At 42.3% G+C, this 20,057-nt stretch overlaps 1 protein-coding gene across 1 annotated transcript in view; it reads left to right on the forward strand.

Moving 5' to 3' along the window:
* The window catches only part of taf2 (TAF2 RNA polymerase II, TATA box binding protein (TBP)-associated factor), a 32,627-nt gene extending 14,209 nt beyond the window's left edge, over positions 1 to 18,418 (forward strand). The window contains exons 15-28 of the mRNA XM_020637030.3: positions 424 to 533; positions 2,073 to 2,138; positions 2,330 to 2,456; positions 3,546 to 3,671; positions 7,843 to 7,983; positions 8,502 to 8,612; positions 8,735 to 8,928; positions 9,971 to 10,110; positions 11,138 to 11,207; positions 11,352 to 11,461; positions 14,242 to 14,471; positions 15,678 to 15,842; positions 15,991 to 16,093; positions 16,197 to 18,418. Coding sequence (XP_020492686.1) covers positions 424 to 533; positions 2,073 to 2,138; positions 2,330 to 2,456; positions 3,546 to 3,671; positions 7,843 to 7,983; positions 8,502 to 8,612; positions 8,735 to 8,928; positions 9,971 to 10,110; positions 11,138 to 11,207; positions 11,352 to 11,461; positions 14,242 to 14,471; positions 15,678 to 15,842; positions 15,991 to 16,093; positions 16,197 to 16,489 — 1,986 coding nt within the window. The 3' untranslated portion in view covers positions 16,490 to 18,418. The remainder of the gene's footprint in view (positions 1 to 423; positions 534 to 2,072; positions 2,139 to 2,329; positions 2,457 to 3,545; positions 3,672 to 7,842; positions 7,984 to 8,501; positions 8,613 to 8,734; positions 8,929 to 9,970; positions 10,111 to 11,137; positions 11,208 to 11,351; positions 11,462 to 14,241; positions 14,472 to 15,677; positions 15,843 to 15,990; positions 16,094 to 16,196) is intronic.
* Positions 18,419 to 20,057: the final 1,639 nt, after the last annotated feature.

Here is a 20,057-nt window from a genome sequence, read left to right on the forward strand (position 1 = left end):
CTCTCTCGCTCGCTCTCTCTCTCTCTTGATTTCCTGCTGTCCTATAAAATACAGGCAAAAAGCCCCCATAAGATAAATCTTTAGAATCAAATAGGTATTCAGCAAACCTCAGCTCCATGTCCAAGATGACTCACACCATAAGTAAAATAAACAATAATCTCAATGATAATTCAATTACATTTTAAAAAATAAGTTTTTCTACAGTTCAGAGCAACAAACAAAAAAAGCCCTCTCCGTTCTCGTCCATTCTGGATCCTGGATATGACACAACATTCCCGTCTTCCAGGAAAGTTCAGCAAAATGAATTTCCCCAGAGCGTATAATGTTCCAGATAACATGACTGTAAACTAGAAGCATCATTACATTTAATTTGTGTGTCATTACTTTAGTCATTAAGTAATTATGCATACATTTCCCCTGCAGGGTCCCATTAAAGTGACAGTGCAGGAGCTGGATGGATCCTTCAACCACACCCTGCAGATCGAGGAAAACAGCCTCAAACATGACATCCCCTGTCACTCCAAGAGCCGGCGGTACGTCCTGCACCTGAACTCATCACACCATTTTCTCATCTTTCACAAACATATGGTATACCTGGGTTTGCAAAAGCCTTGTAAAGCTTTTGTGACCTCTGGGTGGGGTCTCCATGGCACCTTAGGACTGTGCCCGACACAGAAAGGAACAAACTTTGAGCCTAAATCTAAATCTAGGGTGGATTATCAAACAGAATGCTTTACGATTTGGTGAGACCAGCAGGTGAATCTGTGTCTGTCGGGAAGGTAAGACTGAAGTCAGGACTTCACAGAACTATAACGCTGAAAGGCACGCAGAGCAGATAACAACGCTACATTCCACATCTGAGGTTATTAAATACTCTGTATTATAATGTTTCTTTCTCGCTCGGCACAGTGCTTTTGATGTCTCGTGTGAAGCACTTTGAGTTGCCTTGTTGCTGAAATGTGCTCTATAAATAATCTTGCCTTGTCAGGAAATAGTTTCGCTGTGATCCATTCCAATTAATCTGTATTGGCACTTAATTGGCCCCTTTCTATGTAACGAGAATAATTCTATAAAACACTGATTAACCACCATTAACACTCATAGTTACTGATGCTAATTTAAGTGGGTTTGTTTTTTGGGCCTTAATGCCTTTATTAGATAGGACAACTGAAGAGAGACAGGAAATGTTTGGAGGACAGATCAGGGGATGACGTACAGCAAAGGGCCGAGGTCAGACTCAAACCCACAGCCTCTGCACATGGGGCGCACAACACAACCGCCATGCTATCAGTGCTCCTAATTTAAGTGTTTTAATGGTTATCAGATATGTTGTTATTTGTCTTTGAAATATGGCCTGATGTCTCTCCAGATTTTTCACTATTTATTGTCTTTTCAGTCGCTCATTATTTAAGAAGCAGTGCATTTATACGACTCACAATCTGAAACACTGCAGTACATCATTAAAACAGCATTTGAGATTCCCATCCTGGGTGTGACGTCAAAGAAAAAATGGCGGCTCCTCTTCCTGCCCATCACCATGATGTTGGATGGACTTAAACTCCCTCAGCTTGAGTGACTTATAAGATTGTATAAAGTTTATTAAAAAAAAAACCCAAATCCTGTACACACATAACCGCAGCCCATTCGTTGGGGTTTTGGCCGTCCCTCATGTCTTTACTGGCTCAGTTAGTGATCCCGTCACCTCCCGACTTACAGTCGCAGATACACTCAAAAGAAACAAAGAGCCTTTCACTGAGAAAAGTGTTTTTTAATCGTCAGAAATGTGATAGTATAGTATTTTGCAGTGGTTATGTGGTGACTGTAATGTTGTATCCTAAAAGTCAATACCCTCTAGTGTTTCACTGTAAGCCCCCCCAGTTCAAGTCAAACTCTGGTGGTCCTGCAGTGCGTCCTGATTGGTTAATCCAGCTAGCATCTATTCTATCCGTTCTCTTTCTCTCGTGTTTCTTCTTGTCAAACAAGAATGCAGTAAAGAGTATTTAAGAACATGATATGTCTCCAATGTTTTTCTCATAGGCTCATATCTAATGATTTTGTTTTTATATTCACAGGAACAAGAAAAAGAAGATCCCTCTGATGAATGGAGAGGAGGTGGACATGGATTTATCAGCCATGGAGTAAGACATCACTTCTGTTCCACATTTTAAATATAATTCAGATTTAAGTTGTTGTCCTGTCACTATATCACTGCAGAATAAATAACACACATGTTGTGTTTGTACTGATATTTAAGACGGTTTGACTGTCAGCCCACACATGTTTAACAATGAAGTGGAAAGGCGCTAAAAGATCTGACGTATGTCCGCAGTGCTGACTCTCCTCTACTCTGGATCCGGATCGACCCCGACATGTCCATCCTGAGGAAGGTGGAGTTCGAGCAGGCTGACTTCATGTGGCAGTATCAGCTGCGCTATGAGAGGGATGTAGTGGCACAGGTGGGCTCATGACAAGACTGCTTTAAACTGGACTTTGAGTTTGAACTTTGGCCGAGAGCAAATGGAAACATATCACCTGCAGTTTGTCTCTCCTCTGGTTAAAGAAGACTTTTGTTTGAACTTTAATCAATTCAAATGTAGTGTTGTGAAATCAGATTTTTAGCTCAAATTTAGGTTGTAGTGAAAGGAAATGACCCTAAATTATGCTGCTTTTATAAACTGCCATGTCACACTTATACTCTTGAATATTTCTATAAAATGTCATGACAGCCTCCCTGTCCAATGAGAGGGTGGGGTCTCAGAAGGCATGACATGGCGTCTTTCGTGCACAGATTTCACACCAGTTGCAGACTGGTTGTTGCAGGATATAGGATATATTTTCCTGAATATTTCCTGATGCCTTCACACTTGTTCACTCTGACTTCTTGTGTGAATTTTACTAGAAGGCTGGTAGTTCAAATAAATCTGGGTAAAGTCCGGCTGTTTGTGTTCATACATGTAGCTCATTTCAAAATTGAGAAATCTTCAGAAGTTCAGTGAATGACAAAACGGCAAAAGACTGATTCGGCATATTTGAGTTAAATATATTTTAAAATCACCTCCAAGTATTGAACAATTCCAATCTATGGCTGCTACCAATGATTGTTCTCATCCACAATAATCCTTAAAGGATGTCTTCAAGATGTTGTTTTTTGTTCTAATAAGCATTTATTTTAAATGTATATATATGCATTAATTATCAAAGGTGACAAAGAAAAAAAGGGAATCCATATTTTAAGGAGAACACAAACCTTTTTTTAATTTTTTTAGATTTATTTTTGGGCTTTTTGCGCCTTTTAATGGAGAGATAGGACAGTGGATAGAGTCGGAAATCAGGGAGCGAGAGAGTGGGGAATGACATGCGGGAAAGGAGCCACAGGTGGGATGTGAACCCATCCGCTTGAGACGACAGCCTCCATACCTGGGGCGCGCGCACTAACCACTGCGCCACCAGCGCCCCACAAACCTTTTTTTAAGAAGCTGAAAGCAGGAAATGCTTAACATTTTAGTTCTGAAACATAACTGAAATGTTCCTTATCTCTTTCCCAGGAGGAGTCAATCTCGGCTCTGGAGAAGTTCCCAACTCCTGCCTCCAGACTCGCTCTGACCGACATTCTGGAGCAAGAACAGTGTTTCTACAAAGTCCGCATGCACGCCTGCTTCTGTTTGGCTAAGGTATGTGTCAGTGTGTCTGCACGGCAGAGTTCACCTCTGTGTTAGACTCTACACAGAGTCTGTCTCATGGATACATTCTTATAATCGGTGTGTGGGTGCAGATAAAGAGAGGGGTTGTTCTGTAAAACGTTTTCTCTGTCACGGGCTCAACTCAACCTCTGAATGAAATAAATAATTAAAATGTGATTTTCTTTGGCAAAGAAGAAATTCAGGAAATGTTTCTCATACCAGAGGAGGCTGAAAGTCTAGTTGAATGGGTCATACGGTGATTGAAGTGTGCTAACTGAGCAGGCCATGGTCCAAGCAGCCTCGGTTGTTTAATCCAAGAAGACACATTAAAGATTCATAACCTAAAGTCTTAAAAAGTTGGGATGTTTTGTAAAATGTAAATGAAAACAGAAAGCCCACACTAAGTAAAACATTCCACTTTATGAACTTACAGAAACTGGTCTCCTCGCTTCATAAACGCTTACAAAGTGCTGTAAAAGAAAACGTGATGCATCAGGGGGGTAAACATGACCCAACTTTTTTTCAATGTGTTGTTGGCATTAAATTCAAAGTGGGCATTTTACTTTTCAAAATACTCCGACATTTCTCAGTTACAACATGTGATGTGTTGTGTTTGAGCTATCACGTGTCCCAACTTTTTAGGAATTAAGCCCCGTGTCCACTAAGCCTTTCTTGGGGGGTAGATAAACACACTTGTGTGCTGAGAATAAGGCCGCACTCACACTATGCAAAGTTGTCCCGTACCGCGCTTAAGCACGATTGTCCCCCCTCACCATTCCCCCGCTGGCCTGCACTCACACTGCTCCAGAACTAACTGGGCCTGAACACGGTAATAATAGCAGCCATAACACTCCAGGATTTCTCCATAATGAAGGCTGTCCACGTTGTGAATCCGTGCTTGTGCTCGTGCATGAACTGTACCGTGCCGAAGCACACCTCTTCAAAGTGTGCCAGGGCCAAGGAAGTGTACCGTGATTCAGCACGGACTGCATGTTGAGTGTTGTTTCTATGACAACAGTCACTTAAGATAAGATACAACTTTTTTGATCCCCAAATTGGGGAAAAAGTTGTTGTTACAGCAGCTCAACAAAACAGGAATACAATCAACCAAAAGTTAAAAAAAAGACATATTTACATGAATTAAATATGGAGGAAGAAAAATACAATAGAAATAAAATAATTCTAGGAATGTACACTATGTGCACTGTCACTTGTGGAAAGACGGAGAACAGTTATTATTAAAAACACACAGTGTGTAGCATTATTGACACACTTTGAGCCGGCTGCTGTATGACTGACACTGCTCTGTTGAGTTTTACCGCTTGGTGTTGAAGTTGGGCGTTCCTAAAGCGTGTGGTTTTACATTTCCATGGCCTGGTGGTGTTCTTTTTGCTCCTCAGTTCAAACTCATCAGATGTGTCAGACGTCACAGAAAGGTGGGTTAGGTGGTCTGTGTTGTGGTGGAGCACTTAATTGGAAAATAATCTGGTCATGTTGATGAGTGTTGGGGGCAGAAATGGAAGTGTGGGGGAGGAGGGGGTCGAAGAGATGAAGGGAGAAAGGTGGATTTATTTGTAGATGAAAGGAAATGGGGAGAGAGGAGGAAAGGAAGGAAGGAAGGTTAGTATGGGAAATAGGAGGTCTGGATCAATGATGCATAGAGAGAGACAGACAGACCCTGAAACCGGCTCGTCTCAGACCTGTAAATTTGAATTTCTTTCTTTAACAAAGCTGTCTTAAAAAGAGTATTTATGCATCCCTACTGTCCATATCATCTCTGTTTGCTTATTATTTTGATAAAAATACCAATAAATTCAAACAGTTTGAGGACAACTTTTGACTTCCCTTCCAGCGAGGCCACCCACCTCTTTAACCGTCTCAGCACTGAAGCTCAGTCGACTGAATAATCCCGTTCTGTGGCAACAGGAAATTCTCTATTCTCTGGATTTGGTCTCTTCCAACCTGAACCCCGCTGGATTTCCGCCATCCGGGTTCCACCTGAACCAATATTTTTCCAACATGATAAACTGAGTGGAGGTTAAGATGGCAGCCCTTCGCTCCTTTCATTACGATGCTGTGTTTGGCCGCAGAGCCCCCAACAGACTCCATCCTAATGGCTTTTGGTTGGAAGTCCACACACACACGTTCATATTGTCACATAAACACACACACACACACACATACACACACAGGCTTACATACCCACACTGACCACGAGGTGAATTATGACTGACTCTAACCCTCAGATGGAGTTTGCTGGATTATGATTGGTGGGGACGCCGTTTTTCTTGCTTGTTTTTGGTAGAAAATGTGGGAAGAAAGACGAAACAGCCCGCGGCTTGAACGGGGGGAAACGTGTTAAAAACTCTGACACACAAAGAAATACAGATGTGTTCTTTAATGTGTGTGCACGCTCATACAGAAACATTGCGGTGTCTATTCCCCCTCCTGTATTTACCTTACCAAATGACAACATCCTGTGCCAGTGACCCTTAACCCCATATTACACATTAACATAAATTCCCCAATATCCTGTTAGAACCCAAAGACCGCTGGAGCCGCTGAGCCTCATACCTGCGGAAACCTCGTGTGCTTCTCATGTGTACGTTTTGGCTTTGACTTTGTAGTTCTGTTCTCACCACAGAAACCATCACGAACAGAAAGATCATTGTTATACAACGGCCATTTCTGTATCGTGCAGATTTTCTCAAGTCACTGCCCAAGCTTGTGAGGATGCAGCTCATACTTCTGTGTGCCTTTTTACAGGGTCAGGTTACTTTATTTGTACCTGTAGGTACATTTGGTTGGTAGATGGGTAAAAGTACTGAGGCGCATAATAGGGCCGGTTATTTCCCACAACCCCACGATACGATACATATCGTGATAGACATTAATTTTGGATAATGACCACGTCCTACACAGAATTCACTACAGTAGCTGTTCTTCATTGTTGAGAATAACAGCAGAGGGAGAAGGATCCTACAACTTAAAACCCTTCGATTAGGTCCTCAGAGATCCTAGAAATACATTCAAATATTTGAATCCCAGAGCTATGACTATAGTCTTACTGTGAACTGCACCATAGGTCGACTGTCTTTAAAACGGTCATCACAGCGTTGCAGCCACATCTGTAACATCTGCATCCATACATGTGTTTGCGCAAGGAGCACATGATGGTATATTACCATATCAATTATTTGAGCACAGCCCTTGTGCATAAAGTGTGCCGGTTCCAATCGTACAATTGATCAAACAAGTTGATCTGTAAAAGCTACAGAGCCCAGAACACCAAAATAAATGATAAAAAAATGATTTTTTGAAATATCTTTTCTACAACAAAGATTCGTCGTGAGTTGCAGGTTACACATTTAATTGCAGAAGACAGAGATTTAGTCAGAAAACACTACTCACACATGTAAAGGATTCTGATAAAAGGACATTTTTCCTTCCCACTGTAACTTTGATGAATGTTACTAAGTGCTCTTTGTAAATAATATAACAGAGAGAAAGTTCCTATAACTGCCTTGAGTGTTTTTAGAAAATAAATGTTAGGAATTGGCGCTATAAAAAGATTCATTGATTGAGATAATGACCCTGCAGAGGGCCAAAATCAACATATCCTGAAAGTTTCTTGCAGGAGCTGCAATGGTTGATGGTATCGGGAAGTACCTAAACTTAAAAAAAAAAAAAAAAAAAAAGTTCAGTTATATATTTAATCCAAAGCTGCCTCCAGATAAAGCGAGCAAACCTTTCTTAATTTCACAAAAAACCCTGGCAACGTTTCAAAAAATGCCATCTCCCCTCGCGGATTAATATAGTATATCTTCTTCTTCTACGTCTTCTTCTTCTTCTTCTTCAATATATATATATATATATTTGTGCAGTTTTGACAGTGTACCTTTAGTTAAACTAAAAGGAACCCATTATTGTGTTCCTAGGACTTCTATATTTGTTGCCATGGTATTAATATCTTTTATTTTTTTGGTATTGAAATGTAGAATTCTTGTATCATGACAACCCGAGTCCACATCCATCACACAAACTTTGGATATTTAATTATTCGTTTTAAAATTGTGATGACAGCATATGGAACACAGCTTACAGATGTTGACCTCCACATGTGGTGACTTGTAGCTTCTCTTCTCACCTGTGAACCTTACAGATCGCCAATTCCATGGTGAGCACATGGCAGGGTCCGCCAGCCATGAAGTCCCTGTTCACACGGATGTTCTGCTGTAAGAGCTGCCCCAACATCGTCAAGACCAACAACTTCATCAACTTCCAGAGTTACTTCCTGCAGAAGGTGAGAACACTCTGGATTTTATCAACACAGTTCAAATGTATGATTGATTTTAAAATAAACACGGAGATTCATGATCTTCTTCGAAAGGCCGGATATGTATTTGCATTTAACCTTTTCCACATCTACACGATGTATCACAGCTTTGAACATGGAAACCAGTCCTGCACCATGCTGCTGTTTTTCTCTGCTATCTTCTCAGAACTATCATCATAGTAATCTCCTGGAGTATAATCATGACTGTGGTATTATTATCCTACACATCCTGTGTCTGCCTGAGCTCTCTGGTGTGCCCTCTAGAAGTCTCCTCCACTGACCCACAGAGCACATAGCCAAGTTTATGAACAATGTGTTAGCTGTCAAACGTCCCACACACTGATGAATATCGTTATCAGTGTCAACATTCCAGTTATGCTCTAGTCACTAAAGACTTAAAAACTAGCAACCAAATCGCTTTTTTTTTGTGTAGCAGAGTCATGGCTGATTCCTGGTTTCTGTTGTGTCTTCGCTCTCCTTGTCAGACGATGCCCGTTGCGATGGCGTTACTAAGAGATGTCCAGAACCTCTGCCCCAAAGACGTGCTCAACTTCATCCTCGACCTCATCAAGTACAACGACAACAGAAAAAACAAAGTAAGTACTCCCATTCTTTGTTTATCTGTTGTCATTTATTAATTCTTTGTCCTCAGAGATCACTATCTGTCCTTTTCTTTTTTTTTCATTTTTCCTCCTTTTCCCTCGTATCTTGTCTGCAGTTTTCAGATAACTACTACCGTGCGGAGCTGATCGAGGCGCTCACCAACTCTCTGACCCCCGCCATCAGCATCAACAACGAGGTGCGCACAGTGGACAATCTAAACGGCGACGTCCGTCTCATCCTGGAGGAGATCACACGATACCTCAACATGGAGAAACTGCTGCCCAGCTTCAGAAACACCATCACTGTCAGGTACGGAGTGGAGTATGTCGGGTTGTATAAACAGCTCTTAATCTCTGTTTGTGTTGACTTTGCGTCTCTGTGGACACAGAGATATATCTGTTGTCTTTGCTGATCTCGGGTTACAGACATTATAAATATCATTACTTAGAAACAGTCAACCTGTCGGGGGGCAATGTTTTGCGTGACATATTATATCATCTCATGGTTGCCAAATATCAATATTTTTATTATATTAGGGGCAAACACTTCGTTTTTAATTTCTGAAGGGGTTGCGCAATTCATTTTGAAGAAGTTGCATTTTTAAAATGTTAAAATGTTCAGTCGTCCGAACATGATTGTGTTCGGTTAAGTTGGATTAGACTGAAATACAAACAGTTCAGATTGTGAGATGCATGCAGAACCTTTTACAGGGTTTTGACTTTGATCACAGTGTCGGTCAGTCTGTGAGCTCGACTCCCATCGTGTAGAAATAAAAACACTGAAGTGAGATGAATAGACTGAGAACTTATTTGATGAAACCGTTCTTGATCTGCAAAGTTAAATAGCAATATATCGAATCGCAATTCTCTGCATATTGTTAAATGTTTCAAATCACAATAATATCAAATTGTGACTCAAGTATTGTGATGATATCGTATCGTGGGGCCTCTGCTGATTCCCTCCCCTACTTGTCGCTGATGGTCACATTTGATTTTGTACTTCATAAAGACGCATCTGTCTAAATTTCATAACCAGTAAAAAAAACTCTGCAAAGTAGCTTTAATTACACAACACTTTAACTTTTTAAAGGATACTATACCTGACGTGTCAGACACAACAGTGTGCAATAAAGACTTTTTGTTTAGCCTTCAAAACACAAATAAATCAGTCCTAAGATTTGATCAAATGTATAAACCAGTAAATAATCATGAAAGCAAACTGTGTTCTTATTTGACATAGAACATGTAAATGACTTTCTCTGAGTCGTTTCCTTTTTTATTGCATTGATTCCACACACACACATCTTGCACATCCTTTATTCATCTGTGATTCTCTTCTTCCCTCTCTGCAGTTGTTTGAGAGCGATCCGTGAGCTGCAGAAGAACGGACACATTCCCAGTGACTCGTCTCTGTTCAAGTCGTACGCAGAGTACGGACACTTTGTAGACGTCCGTGTGGCTGCACTGGAGGCTCTGGTGGATTACACTAGAGGTGGGCCTTTCATTAAAACCTGTTCGTTTTAGTAATGTCAGCTCGAGCCAAGAGAAAAGGTAACACGACTCAGAGAGAGCCCACATGCTAAACAACAGCTGGCACAGATGTGTTAACTGTGTTTGATGAAGTCGTTGATCACCTCAAGACTGACTGGAAAACTCTATTTAGTAGTTACTAAACTGTGAGTGGATTCAAGTCATTGACAAACCGTCCCAGTACGATATGCAACATTAACACCAAACAGACTTCCTCATGTCCTCAGTTTGAGTGTTTTTCATGTTGAGACTTGAATCTTCTGGAAGCCAAAAAATCTCCACTGACCAGGATGTAGGACGATCAATAAGAAAATGAAACAACAGAAAATAAACGGGGATTTATCTAAATGCTCCCTTAGTTTTAGATTGAATTGCACACTTATGAGGTCCTTGTATATGGAACTATGGCACAGGAATAGTTAATGGCTTTTTGAATCCACCTCCCAGATTTCTCATCAACTCCTCCTCTTGTGTTGGAGCGGAGGTCAACCTAAAAACAACCTGAAAAATAAGGGGAATGTGATTTATCTGGCACCTATTCTTAACATTTTTTTAAAGACCTATTTTTGGGCTTTTGTGCCTTTTTATTAGAGAGATGGGACAGAGGGTAGAAATGGAAATCTGTTAGAGCGAGAGAGAGAGAGAGAGTGGGGAATGGCATGCAGGAAGAGAGCCACATGTTGGATTCGAATCAGGGCCACCCATTCCGAGGACCACGACCTCTACATGGGGCACATGAACTAACCACTAGGCCAACGTCACCCCTACTTAAACACATGACAGATGCTACCTGTTCCTCTTTTCTTTTGGATCATACTCACTGGATGTTGATGTGATTGAAGCACAACCTTCTAATCGATTAAATCATGACGTGTTTTAATGCTTCACTCGCAGGTGGAGATCTGTCTCACTTATTGTTTTGGACACATCTTCAGGATGTTTTTTTCACACTTACATGTCCTTAAACAAATTTTGTTTTTCTCCCGCAGTCGAAAGAAGTTCAGTCGAGCTGCAGTGGCTTCTCAACATGGTCCAGAGTGACCCGACTCATTACGTGAGGTACGCTAACACACTCAGCACATATCTGAAGCTAGCACGTCTCCAAAGCTCTCATTTCACACTCCCATCAGGTTGTGCATTTCTGTACGTCTTTAAATAGTTTCCTACCTTCCTATCTTACTTCCCTCTTTGTCGTCCGGTCAGACATAAGATCCTGGGCATGCTCTCTAAGAATCCTCCTTTCACTAAGACAACAGACTCGGCTCTGTGCAACGAAGCTCTGGTCGACCAGCTGTGGAAGCTCATGAACTCAGGTGAGACACACACACACACACACACACACACACACACACACACACAGTTACTATTCTTAGAGCAGTGTATGTCCAAACCCTGTACAGTATAAATATCAACGTTTTTGTTCAAGACTACTTTGCTTTTTCAAACAGCCATATTACATGTCTCTCTTTAAAGCCTCCAGACTCAAATGACTAAAACATCATTTCACTAAAGGAAGCCAAGTGGCAGGCAACGGCATCAGTTTCATGTTCCAACATTTCACACCGCTGCAACTTAAAAACGTCTTTGTCATGACATGAATCTTTGGTCTTTGTTCCTCCCGGTGTCTCAGACGGTCTCTTGATCACGACTGTGTCTTTGTGTTTGACACAGCTGAGCTCGTCCCCGGTGAGAAGAGACAGAAAAGAATATGACAGACGCAGTTGTTTTTTTACCTGTGAATGACCCAAAACACATAGCTGGACATGTTTTTGTGAGCTGTTTCATTTTTATTCTTACATTTTGCAATTCCGCCTGCATTTTCTGCATTTCTGATTCAATCCCAGGACACGACTGTTTATCATTGTGGTTTATCAGAGTTAGGGATGTGTGCGACGGTACATGGAGCTTGTAAAGCTCTTGTCTAGTCTTCTGACTACTCAAAGCACTTTCGCACCACATGGCGCACCTACACATTCACACACGGATGGCAGAGGCTGCTGTGTTAAAGTAGAGTGACCAAAAGTAAAAGCTAATCTCATCCATACACATTTATACTCCTGCCGAAGAAGCAGCGGGAGCAACTTGGGGGTTTAAGTGTCTTCCCCAAGGACACATTGGACACGTGGCTGCAGGTTCTGCAACTTTTCCGGTTGAGAGACAACGACTCTACCACTGAGCCACAGCCGTTTTATTAGATCTTTGTCACCTGGAAGTACTTATGTTTTCTGGCTGACTGCCAGCGCTCTTCATATGCTGAAAACAGCTTGTGTGTGTGTGTGTTTGCGTGCGTGCGTGCGTGCGTGCGTGCCAGGGGGTCTAATGTGTCTTTGAGCCAGGCTGAGGCGCTTCAGTCTGCCAATCCAAATACCTGCCACCTCAAAAACCCAAATAACAGGATATGTTCACCATTCTATATTCCTCAGGACAATCGGGCTCTTTTCACAACATGTTGTTGATTTATTGACTGAAAGCTTGTAATTATTCAGGGAAGCAAAATATTAGTGAAGATTATTTCCAGTGAACTTCAGATTGAACGGCCAGTCGGTGTGTGTGTGTGTGTGTGTGTGTGTGTGTGTGTGTGTGTGTGTGGCTGCTGGACGGCCTGCTCGTGTTGCCAGTTTAAACACAGAGTGACCATAGTGTGCTAACCGTAAATGCTATGTTATGAAAAGTGTGTTGGTTGTTTTATTCTAACCCACAGCCCCCCACGTGTTAAACACACACACACTCACACAGGATGATGTTTCGCTTGCTGAAGGTCAGCGCTGAAAGAACATAAACTCGGAGTGCTTTCTGCTGCTGTTAGACTCATCTATTTCAGGTTTCTTCAGAAAGCCACAGTCGACCCCCACGTCGCTGGGCGCCTTACCTTTGGATTGTCAGCTTCAGCACTATTTGGTGTTTAATTCTTCCCAGCTCTTAACACAACAGAAGATTTACCGGGTCAGGCGTAAGAATAAAAAGAGGCGAGGAGGAACAGTTTTATAAATGGCCAACAGGGTAACTCGTGCACAGCCTATACATTCTCACTGTTGCAGGGACATACCATGACAAATAAATCAATAATCTGTGGCACACTGAAAACAACTTTACTGTATTTTATCGTGTTTCTCCTGTAGCGTTTCGTTTTGTGATGGGCGCTAGGTGAAAACAGCCAGCTCCCTTCTGCGCAGGTCTTGGTTACAAATAACGTCACTATTGAATATGTCAGCGCACATCACTTGGGAGTTTTGGCTTCACTTTTGTACACGGAATGAGACACATTGTCCATATTTATGTACAGTTAATGGTTTGCTCAGATTGTTCCTGTGGGAAAGCCACTTGCAGTTTAAGACCAATGTCTGGAATACACTCTTAGAAAATAAGTTTATACCCAACCATGTCTCTGGTTATAATTGTTGCTCTCTCACTTAATCTGTGGCTCAGTTGGTAGAAGTGGTCGTCTCTCAACCGGAAGGTCAGAGGTTCAATCCCCAGCTCCTGCAGCCACATGTCCGATGTGTCCTTGGGCAAGACACTTAACCCGAACTTGCTCCCGTTGCTTTGTTGGCGGTGTAAAAATGTGTATGAATGGAGTTAATTAATACTGATGGACACTTTACATAGTGACCTCTGCCGTCAGTGTGTGAATGGGTAGCTGTGACCTGAGGTGTAAAAGTGATTTGTGTTGTCAGAAGACTAGAAAAACTCAAGTCCATTGAGCATTTTTGATCTCGGGTGACGGGCTTTTGTTATATCTGTAGCGAAACTAAAACTTATTTAAACCTACGTTTCATAGCTCTCTGCACAGGATCCATGCAGGCTTTAGTCCCTGCTGCGTCTCAAAGGTGTAACTGTAACTTGAAGCCCTTATTTAGGATATTTCGTCAAGCATATATCATGAAAAGTTATCATGATTCAACACTGATGCTCAATAAAGGGCAGTGAATAAATAAATGTGTATAAATATAGGCTTCAGAAGTTACAGAAGGAGTGCTCCACTGGTTTCTTCTTCTGTCTTTGATCAAACCAGCTCTCTTTTTTTTGTCTCTTTGTTCCTTTGCCCCCTCTACTACCACCACTGAATCTCCCCTCCATCTTGCCTTTGTCTCAGGTACCTCCCATGACTGGCGGCTGCGCTGCGATGCCGTCAACCTTTACTACACTCTGTTCGGTTTGACTCGGCCCTCCTGCCTGCCCCTGCCAGAGCTGGGCCTGGTACTCAACCTGAAGGAGAAGAAAGCTGTCCTCAACCCCACCATCAAGCCTGAGCTGGGGGTCGGCCCCGTCATCGACACCCCCGCCAGCATCGGCATCCACGGTGTGGGCATGAGCTACGCAGCTGTAAGTGATAGTCAGGTGGCTTAGTGTAAAAAAGAAAACCTTAAGTACCGGTACTAATTGAAGGTTACTTTTTTTTGCCAGGTTGTTCTGCTCATATAAAACAACGAACCTCTTAAGTAGAAGACATCATATGTCATGCAACAACAGAGCTCTCCAGTTTCATTGGTTACTTTGCTAATGGTGATGTAATCAGCGAGCTCCTCGGTGGTCTTTATTTCCTTCTGTTTGAATTTGCTTGATTTAGTGATGTAACGTAAAACTTTTCAGATGGCACACAAATAGAAACGACCTCATCCAAACGGTGTTATCTTGGGTTGGATCTGTGCAATTGTGGGTACTGTGGAGCTGCCAGCAGTGCTTGGCTGTACCTCATTCCCATTGCGTCACCGTCAAACCCATGATCGACTGCAAAAGAGCACAACTCTGGCTCTAAACGGATCTCTATGACAGCAGAGTGAATCAGTGCTACCCGAGCCCGAGCTCAGGTTTACTGCAGCACAGACTGACTAGATCATTCTGACCAAACCTGAGAAGTACACGCACATTGAAACAGTTTAAGTGTTCCATTATTGAGCCAGCTTACAGCACAGAAAACAATGCTGTGTTACTAAAATATGATCTTGTTTTAAAAGGATCACTAGCTGTATACAGATTTAAAGAATGGGCGCTATTTAACTGTAAAAAAGATACTGGTGCTTTTTTGTGCATGCTACTGGAGTGACCACTGACCTCAAGTGTCATTTCTAAATAATTATAAATGATGTTACCAGGTGCTGTGTGTAAATTTAACGCAGAGGTCATAATTTCCCCTTTCATTTAATTTCTTTTTGAAGTTATTTTTGGGGCCGTTTTATGACTTTATTGGATGGGACCGCTGAAGAGAGACGTTTGGGAGGCAATGAAATTCTCTTTTCCCCTCATTTGTTGACACTGTGACTCTGTCCAATAACTACACATAGCACTGATATAAAGGCAAAAAACTGTGATTATAGTTTTTTTCTCTGTTGTTTCATTCCGATATCTGCAGCGTCTTTTTGTTTTTCCGTCATGCCTCGCCTCCTGAGACAGTTTAATGTGGAAAAACTCCCCGCTGTGACCAAGGCAACTCAGGGAGATTTCAGGGGGGGGGCAGGATGTCCTGAAATGTTCTTATATTTTCAGGAGTGAATGTTTGAAAACAAGTATCTTTGTGTGTGTTTTTCCTAGGAGGAGGAAGAGCCAGATCCTATTTCATTGGGGGTTTGCGGAGTGGGCCAACCCCCCCAGGGCCTGAAGAGGAAGGCTGAGACCCCGCTGGGCTCCCCTCCAGAGCCGGGACAGATCCTGCAGCAACAGGACGAGGATGTGCGAGCAGGGCGCTTCAAAATCAGGGTAACTGACATCGTGAACTTTGCTTTTTGGATTGTGGGGGGCGGCGGTGACAGTGAGTGAGTGGGTGATGCAGTCTTTGGCTTTCTGCCGTGATTAACTTGTGTTGAACTGTTATCTGGTATTAATATGCAGCTCTGCTTTGTTGTAGTTCAACACAATGGAAGAAGAAGATATTGACATGGAGACCGTGCATGATAGTCAGGCCTTCATACACCATCATCTCAATCTGTTAGACAGACCGTCTACACCAGGTAAACATTCATACTCGCACTATTTCTAACATAAGCATAAAAAAAAGAGAACATGCAAAACTAGGTGACACACACTTTTCTTTATTTTTTTTATTTTTTTCAGGAAAAGAGCCGCCATCAGTGGAACAAGCCATGCTCTCCATGCCCGCCACGCCTCTGCCCTCCTTCTCCAAGGAGACCACCTCATCCTCCTCCAAACACGGCGGCGAACACGGCCACCACCACCACCACCACCACCACGAGCACAAGAAGAAGAAGAAGAAGCACAAGCACAAGCACAAGCACAAGCACAAACACGAGAGCAAGGACAAGGACAGAGAGAGGGACAACTCCCACGCGTACAGCAACAGCCCGGCCAGCGGCAGGTCCCTGCGCTCGCCGTCTTTGTCCGATTAACGCGGTTTTTCGTACTCGGCCGGGGGGGGTTACCTTCAGGTTACACCCCTGTGAGTACAGAGACAATAAGTAGAAGATAATCTTTTTTTTAATTAATCAGTAGTCGTATCGTTCTGGACAACTCAGATAAACAGCCTCGTTAAAAGCCGGTCCAGCGTCTCATTCACTCAGCAGCCATTTTTCTTTGATGTCACACTCAGGGTGGGAGCCTCGTGTGCTTTTATGAAGACTTCCTGTTGTGTTTCATTTCACCGTTACCTTTTTGATCAATAAACACAATGAATGAGAAAATTCTAAAGGACACCTGGCTGCTCATGAGCCAGTGGAAGACAACAGCATGTTTAGCATTCAAACACTTCCTAGTTAACATCAGGAATCATCTTCTGTCATCATCTGACAACGACAATGGTTTCTAGTTTTCTAGGTGATTCCTTTGTAGCCAACGGTTAGCGTTAAAAGACTTTCAAGCCAAGACCTCTTTTTTCCAATCTGGCATTTACGTATATGCGACGTAAACGCTGTGATTTCTTGGTCCATCGCATCCCCTGGAGGAGCGCCTGATGATCTGTTTCTTGTGAGTCTCAGTTCAACAGTAGATCAGAATAACACAGAGGCTTCACTCTGGCTTACTTCAGCTGTTTGAGCCTTCAAAAATAAAGCGATTTTCATTTGATTTACTTTCAGTTAACGGGTCTTACTTTTGCTTCAATAACAACATCATGATGTAGAAATCATTCATTAAGAGGAGAAGGAAAGAGCTTAGAAAAAAGTTTGTTGATTGGTTCTAATGCATTTCAGGTCGTCAGGGAATCTAAACGTTGATTGACTTTTAGCAGATTGGTCGCTCAAGTTTAAATGTTTAAATGATCCATGTTCAATTCTAAGCTGAACTTTTATGTAAATATTTGTTTAAAAAGACGAGTTAATTGTCACCAGAACATCACTGATGTAATTAGTGCAGATTGTGTCCATACCGACTGTTTTTCCTGCATACATCAAAGACCGCAGATACACAACTGGTCAATACAGTATACTGTATACAAGTATACTCAGATTGTTCACCCAAACTTTTTCCTGCCAGCCCTGAAGTAAAATTTCCACATGAGGCCTGGGTGAGCTGATGTGTAAATGCAGCAAGAAATATTCAGGAAAATTGACTGTGAGTGGGTTGGGGTGATGACGTAAACACCATGCGACTGGTACACTTTTCAGCCCGCCAGTTTGTTCTTTTCCGACACCCAGCAGTCTTATTACATGTAATATTTATAAACAAGCCCAAAACTGTCATTTTATTGCTGGAGTTTCACTTTTTCTGCTATCTTGGAATTTTCTTTTTTTTTTGGAGGTCTTGTCTCGCCTCCCAGGCCCCGCCCCCCTTCATCTGACAGGGAAAACTTCACACTGTGAGGGAGCTGTGTGAGCAAGCAACTCAGGAAGATTTCATGGGCAGGTTGTCCTGAACACCTTGATAGTGATGTCAGAGGAGAATGGCTGCTGTGTGAATACGGGGATAACCCTTCAAGAAGTATCCTTGTGTCCTCACACCTCATACACACTCCTCGTCTGCATGGAGTGTGTTGACTTTTTAACATCATTTCCAGGTTTGCAACCACATGCTCGTCTCTCCACAAACAGGCAAACAGACTGCAGTCGACCTCGTCCACTTTTCCCCCCGCAGAGACGCCGCTCTGGTGTGCCTCATCCGCACGGCTCAATCCCAGCATTCACCGTGACGCGTCTGAGGGGGAAACATGACTGATCGCGGCGTGGCTTTGACCACTCTTCCCGGACTGTGCCAGTGGTGTGTTTGACAACTGGCAAATGGAAAGGAAATTCCCTGGACTCTACAATTGAAACCTAATTGTAGCATGTTTTTCATACACCTTTTAGATTCCCATTTGTCACCATTGATTAAAGATACTTTTTGTATTCATGGCTTTTTTTAACTGGATTAAAACCCGGGCTCCAACAAGGCTTTTATGTCTGGGTTTCCTCTGGCACTAATTCTTAAGTTTGACTGGATGGTTTTACATTTAGGAAAATAAAAACTGCAGAGGTCTATTTCCCCAATTTTGAATTTATCCACAAGGGTAGAGTGTGTTCAAGACTGTTCAAAAAATAGATTCCTTATGTATTCATATTCAAATTGAATTTGTTCTGTCTTGAATGACGAATAGGGATGCCTTCGTCGATAAAGTTGACTGCATCTTATACACCGGTGCGACCAATATACCAGAATAAAATGCTGACACGCGCCATCATTACCGCGGTTGCAGCATCCACTATCAAAGCAGCCTGATGCGACTCAAAACCCGTCCCCATTCATTATGTATTGAAAGCTGGTTGCACGCTGTGCTGGGAAAGACAGCGACACAGACCAGTCTGGCTGCGCAACTTTTTCACATCTTTTCTCCTTCACAAGGTCAAAATTGTGCATTTACAGAAAATGCTGGTATATTTTTCTGTAAATAAACCTTGCCTCGTGCTCTTTTAATTGAAAAAGTCCTATATTAAAGTTAAAGAGTGACCAGCGGAGTCGGGCACCGCATCTTGCAAGCTAGGAGTCAGTGCTTAACCATCTGTAAGTCTATATAAAGATTTTAAAAGTCACATTTTGGGCAAAATACACTAAAAGGCAGGGTTGGTAATTTTCTCCAGATACACCTTTTAAGATTTTAGTTGAAATTGTCATTAGCTCCTGACAGAAATTAATAATTAATGTCCCCTGAAGAAGGAACAAATAAAATCTGTCATCTGTAGCAGTTGTAAACCTGTAAAAACTTCGACCAATGCCTGCCACGAGGTACCAATCTGATGAACCAATCACGTCTCCCTGCTCGCTCTCTAACCCTTGTGTGCATGAGCCCACACTCAAAGCATGAGCTGAGGTCTGCTCCATTGAGACCAATGGTGCTTGTGCATGTAAGTGAGGGGCGTGGCTTTTGCCTGCTCCACTTTTCAGAAAATGTGTGCTCAAACAGGCTGTTTGGTGATTTTCCCTTAATGACATCACAAAGGGCAGTAGCCCCTCCCCCAGGTGGGTGACACTCCCACAGCTAGGTGTTTGTTTTGCCCTTTGAGTCTGCCTTCTCAACGTAAACAGTTGTGCAAGCTGCAAGAAAGCCCGAGCCCTTCCAGAGAGGAGGCGTGGTTAAACACAGCTCATTTACATATTTAAAGGTACAGACACAGAAACAGCCTGTTCTGAGCAGGGCTGAAATAGAGGGGTTTATAGGCATGATCAAATACAGGATCAGAGTGGATTTAGAACAAGAAACTTCACACACATGTTTTGGGGAACTCTGAGACTTATTTAAACTGGTTGGAAAGGAACAAAAATATGTGACTTTTAAACATACTACAAGCTGTTACAGTGTGAATTGATTTCCGTCTTTCAGAGTGAATGTTTTGTTTGAACTTGGGACTGGATGCAATGAAGCGTGTTTATGAATTTAGATTCATGGATGTGGAATCAAAAGTGTTTTGTTCTGTGTACTATTTTCCAAGAAACCAAAAAATAAATTCTTCCAAAAATCTAAACAAAAAGTTTTATAATCATGAATTAAAT

This window comes from Labrus bergylta, chromosome 8, assembly GCF_963930695.1.
Source record: "Labrus bergylta chromosome 8, fLabBer1.1, whole genome shotgun sequence".
NCBI classification, from domain to species: Eukaryota; Metazoa; Chordata; class Actinopteri; order Labriformes; family Labridae; genus Labrus; species Labrus bergylta.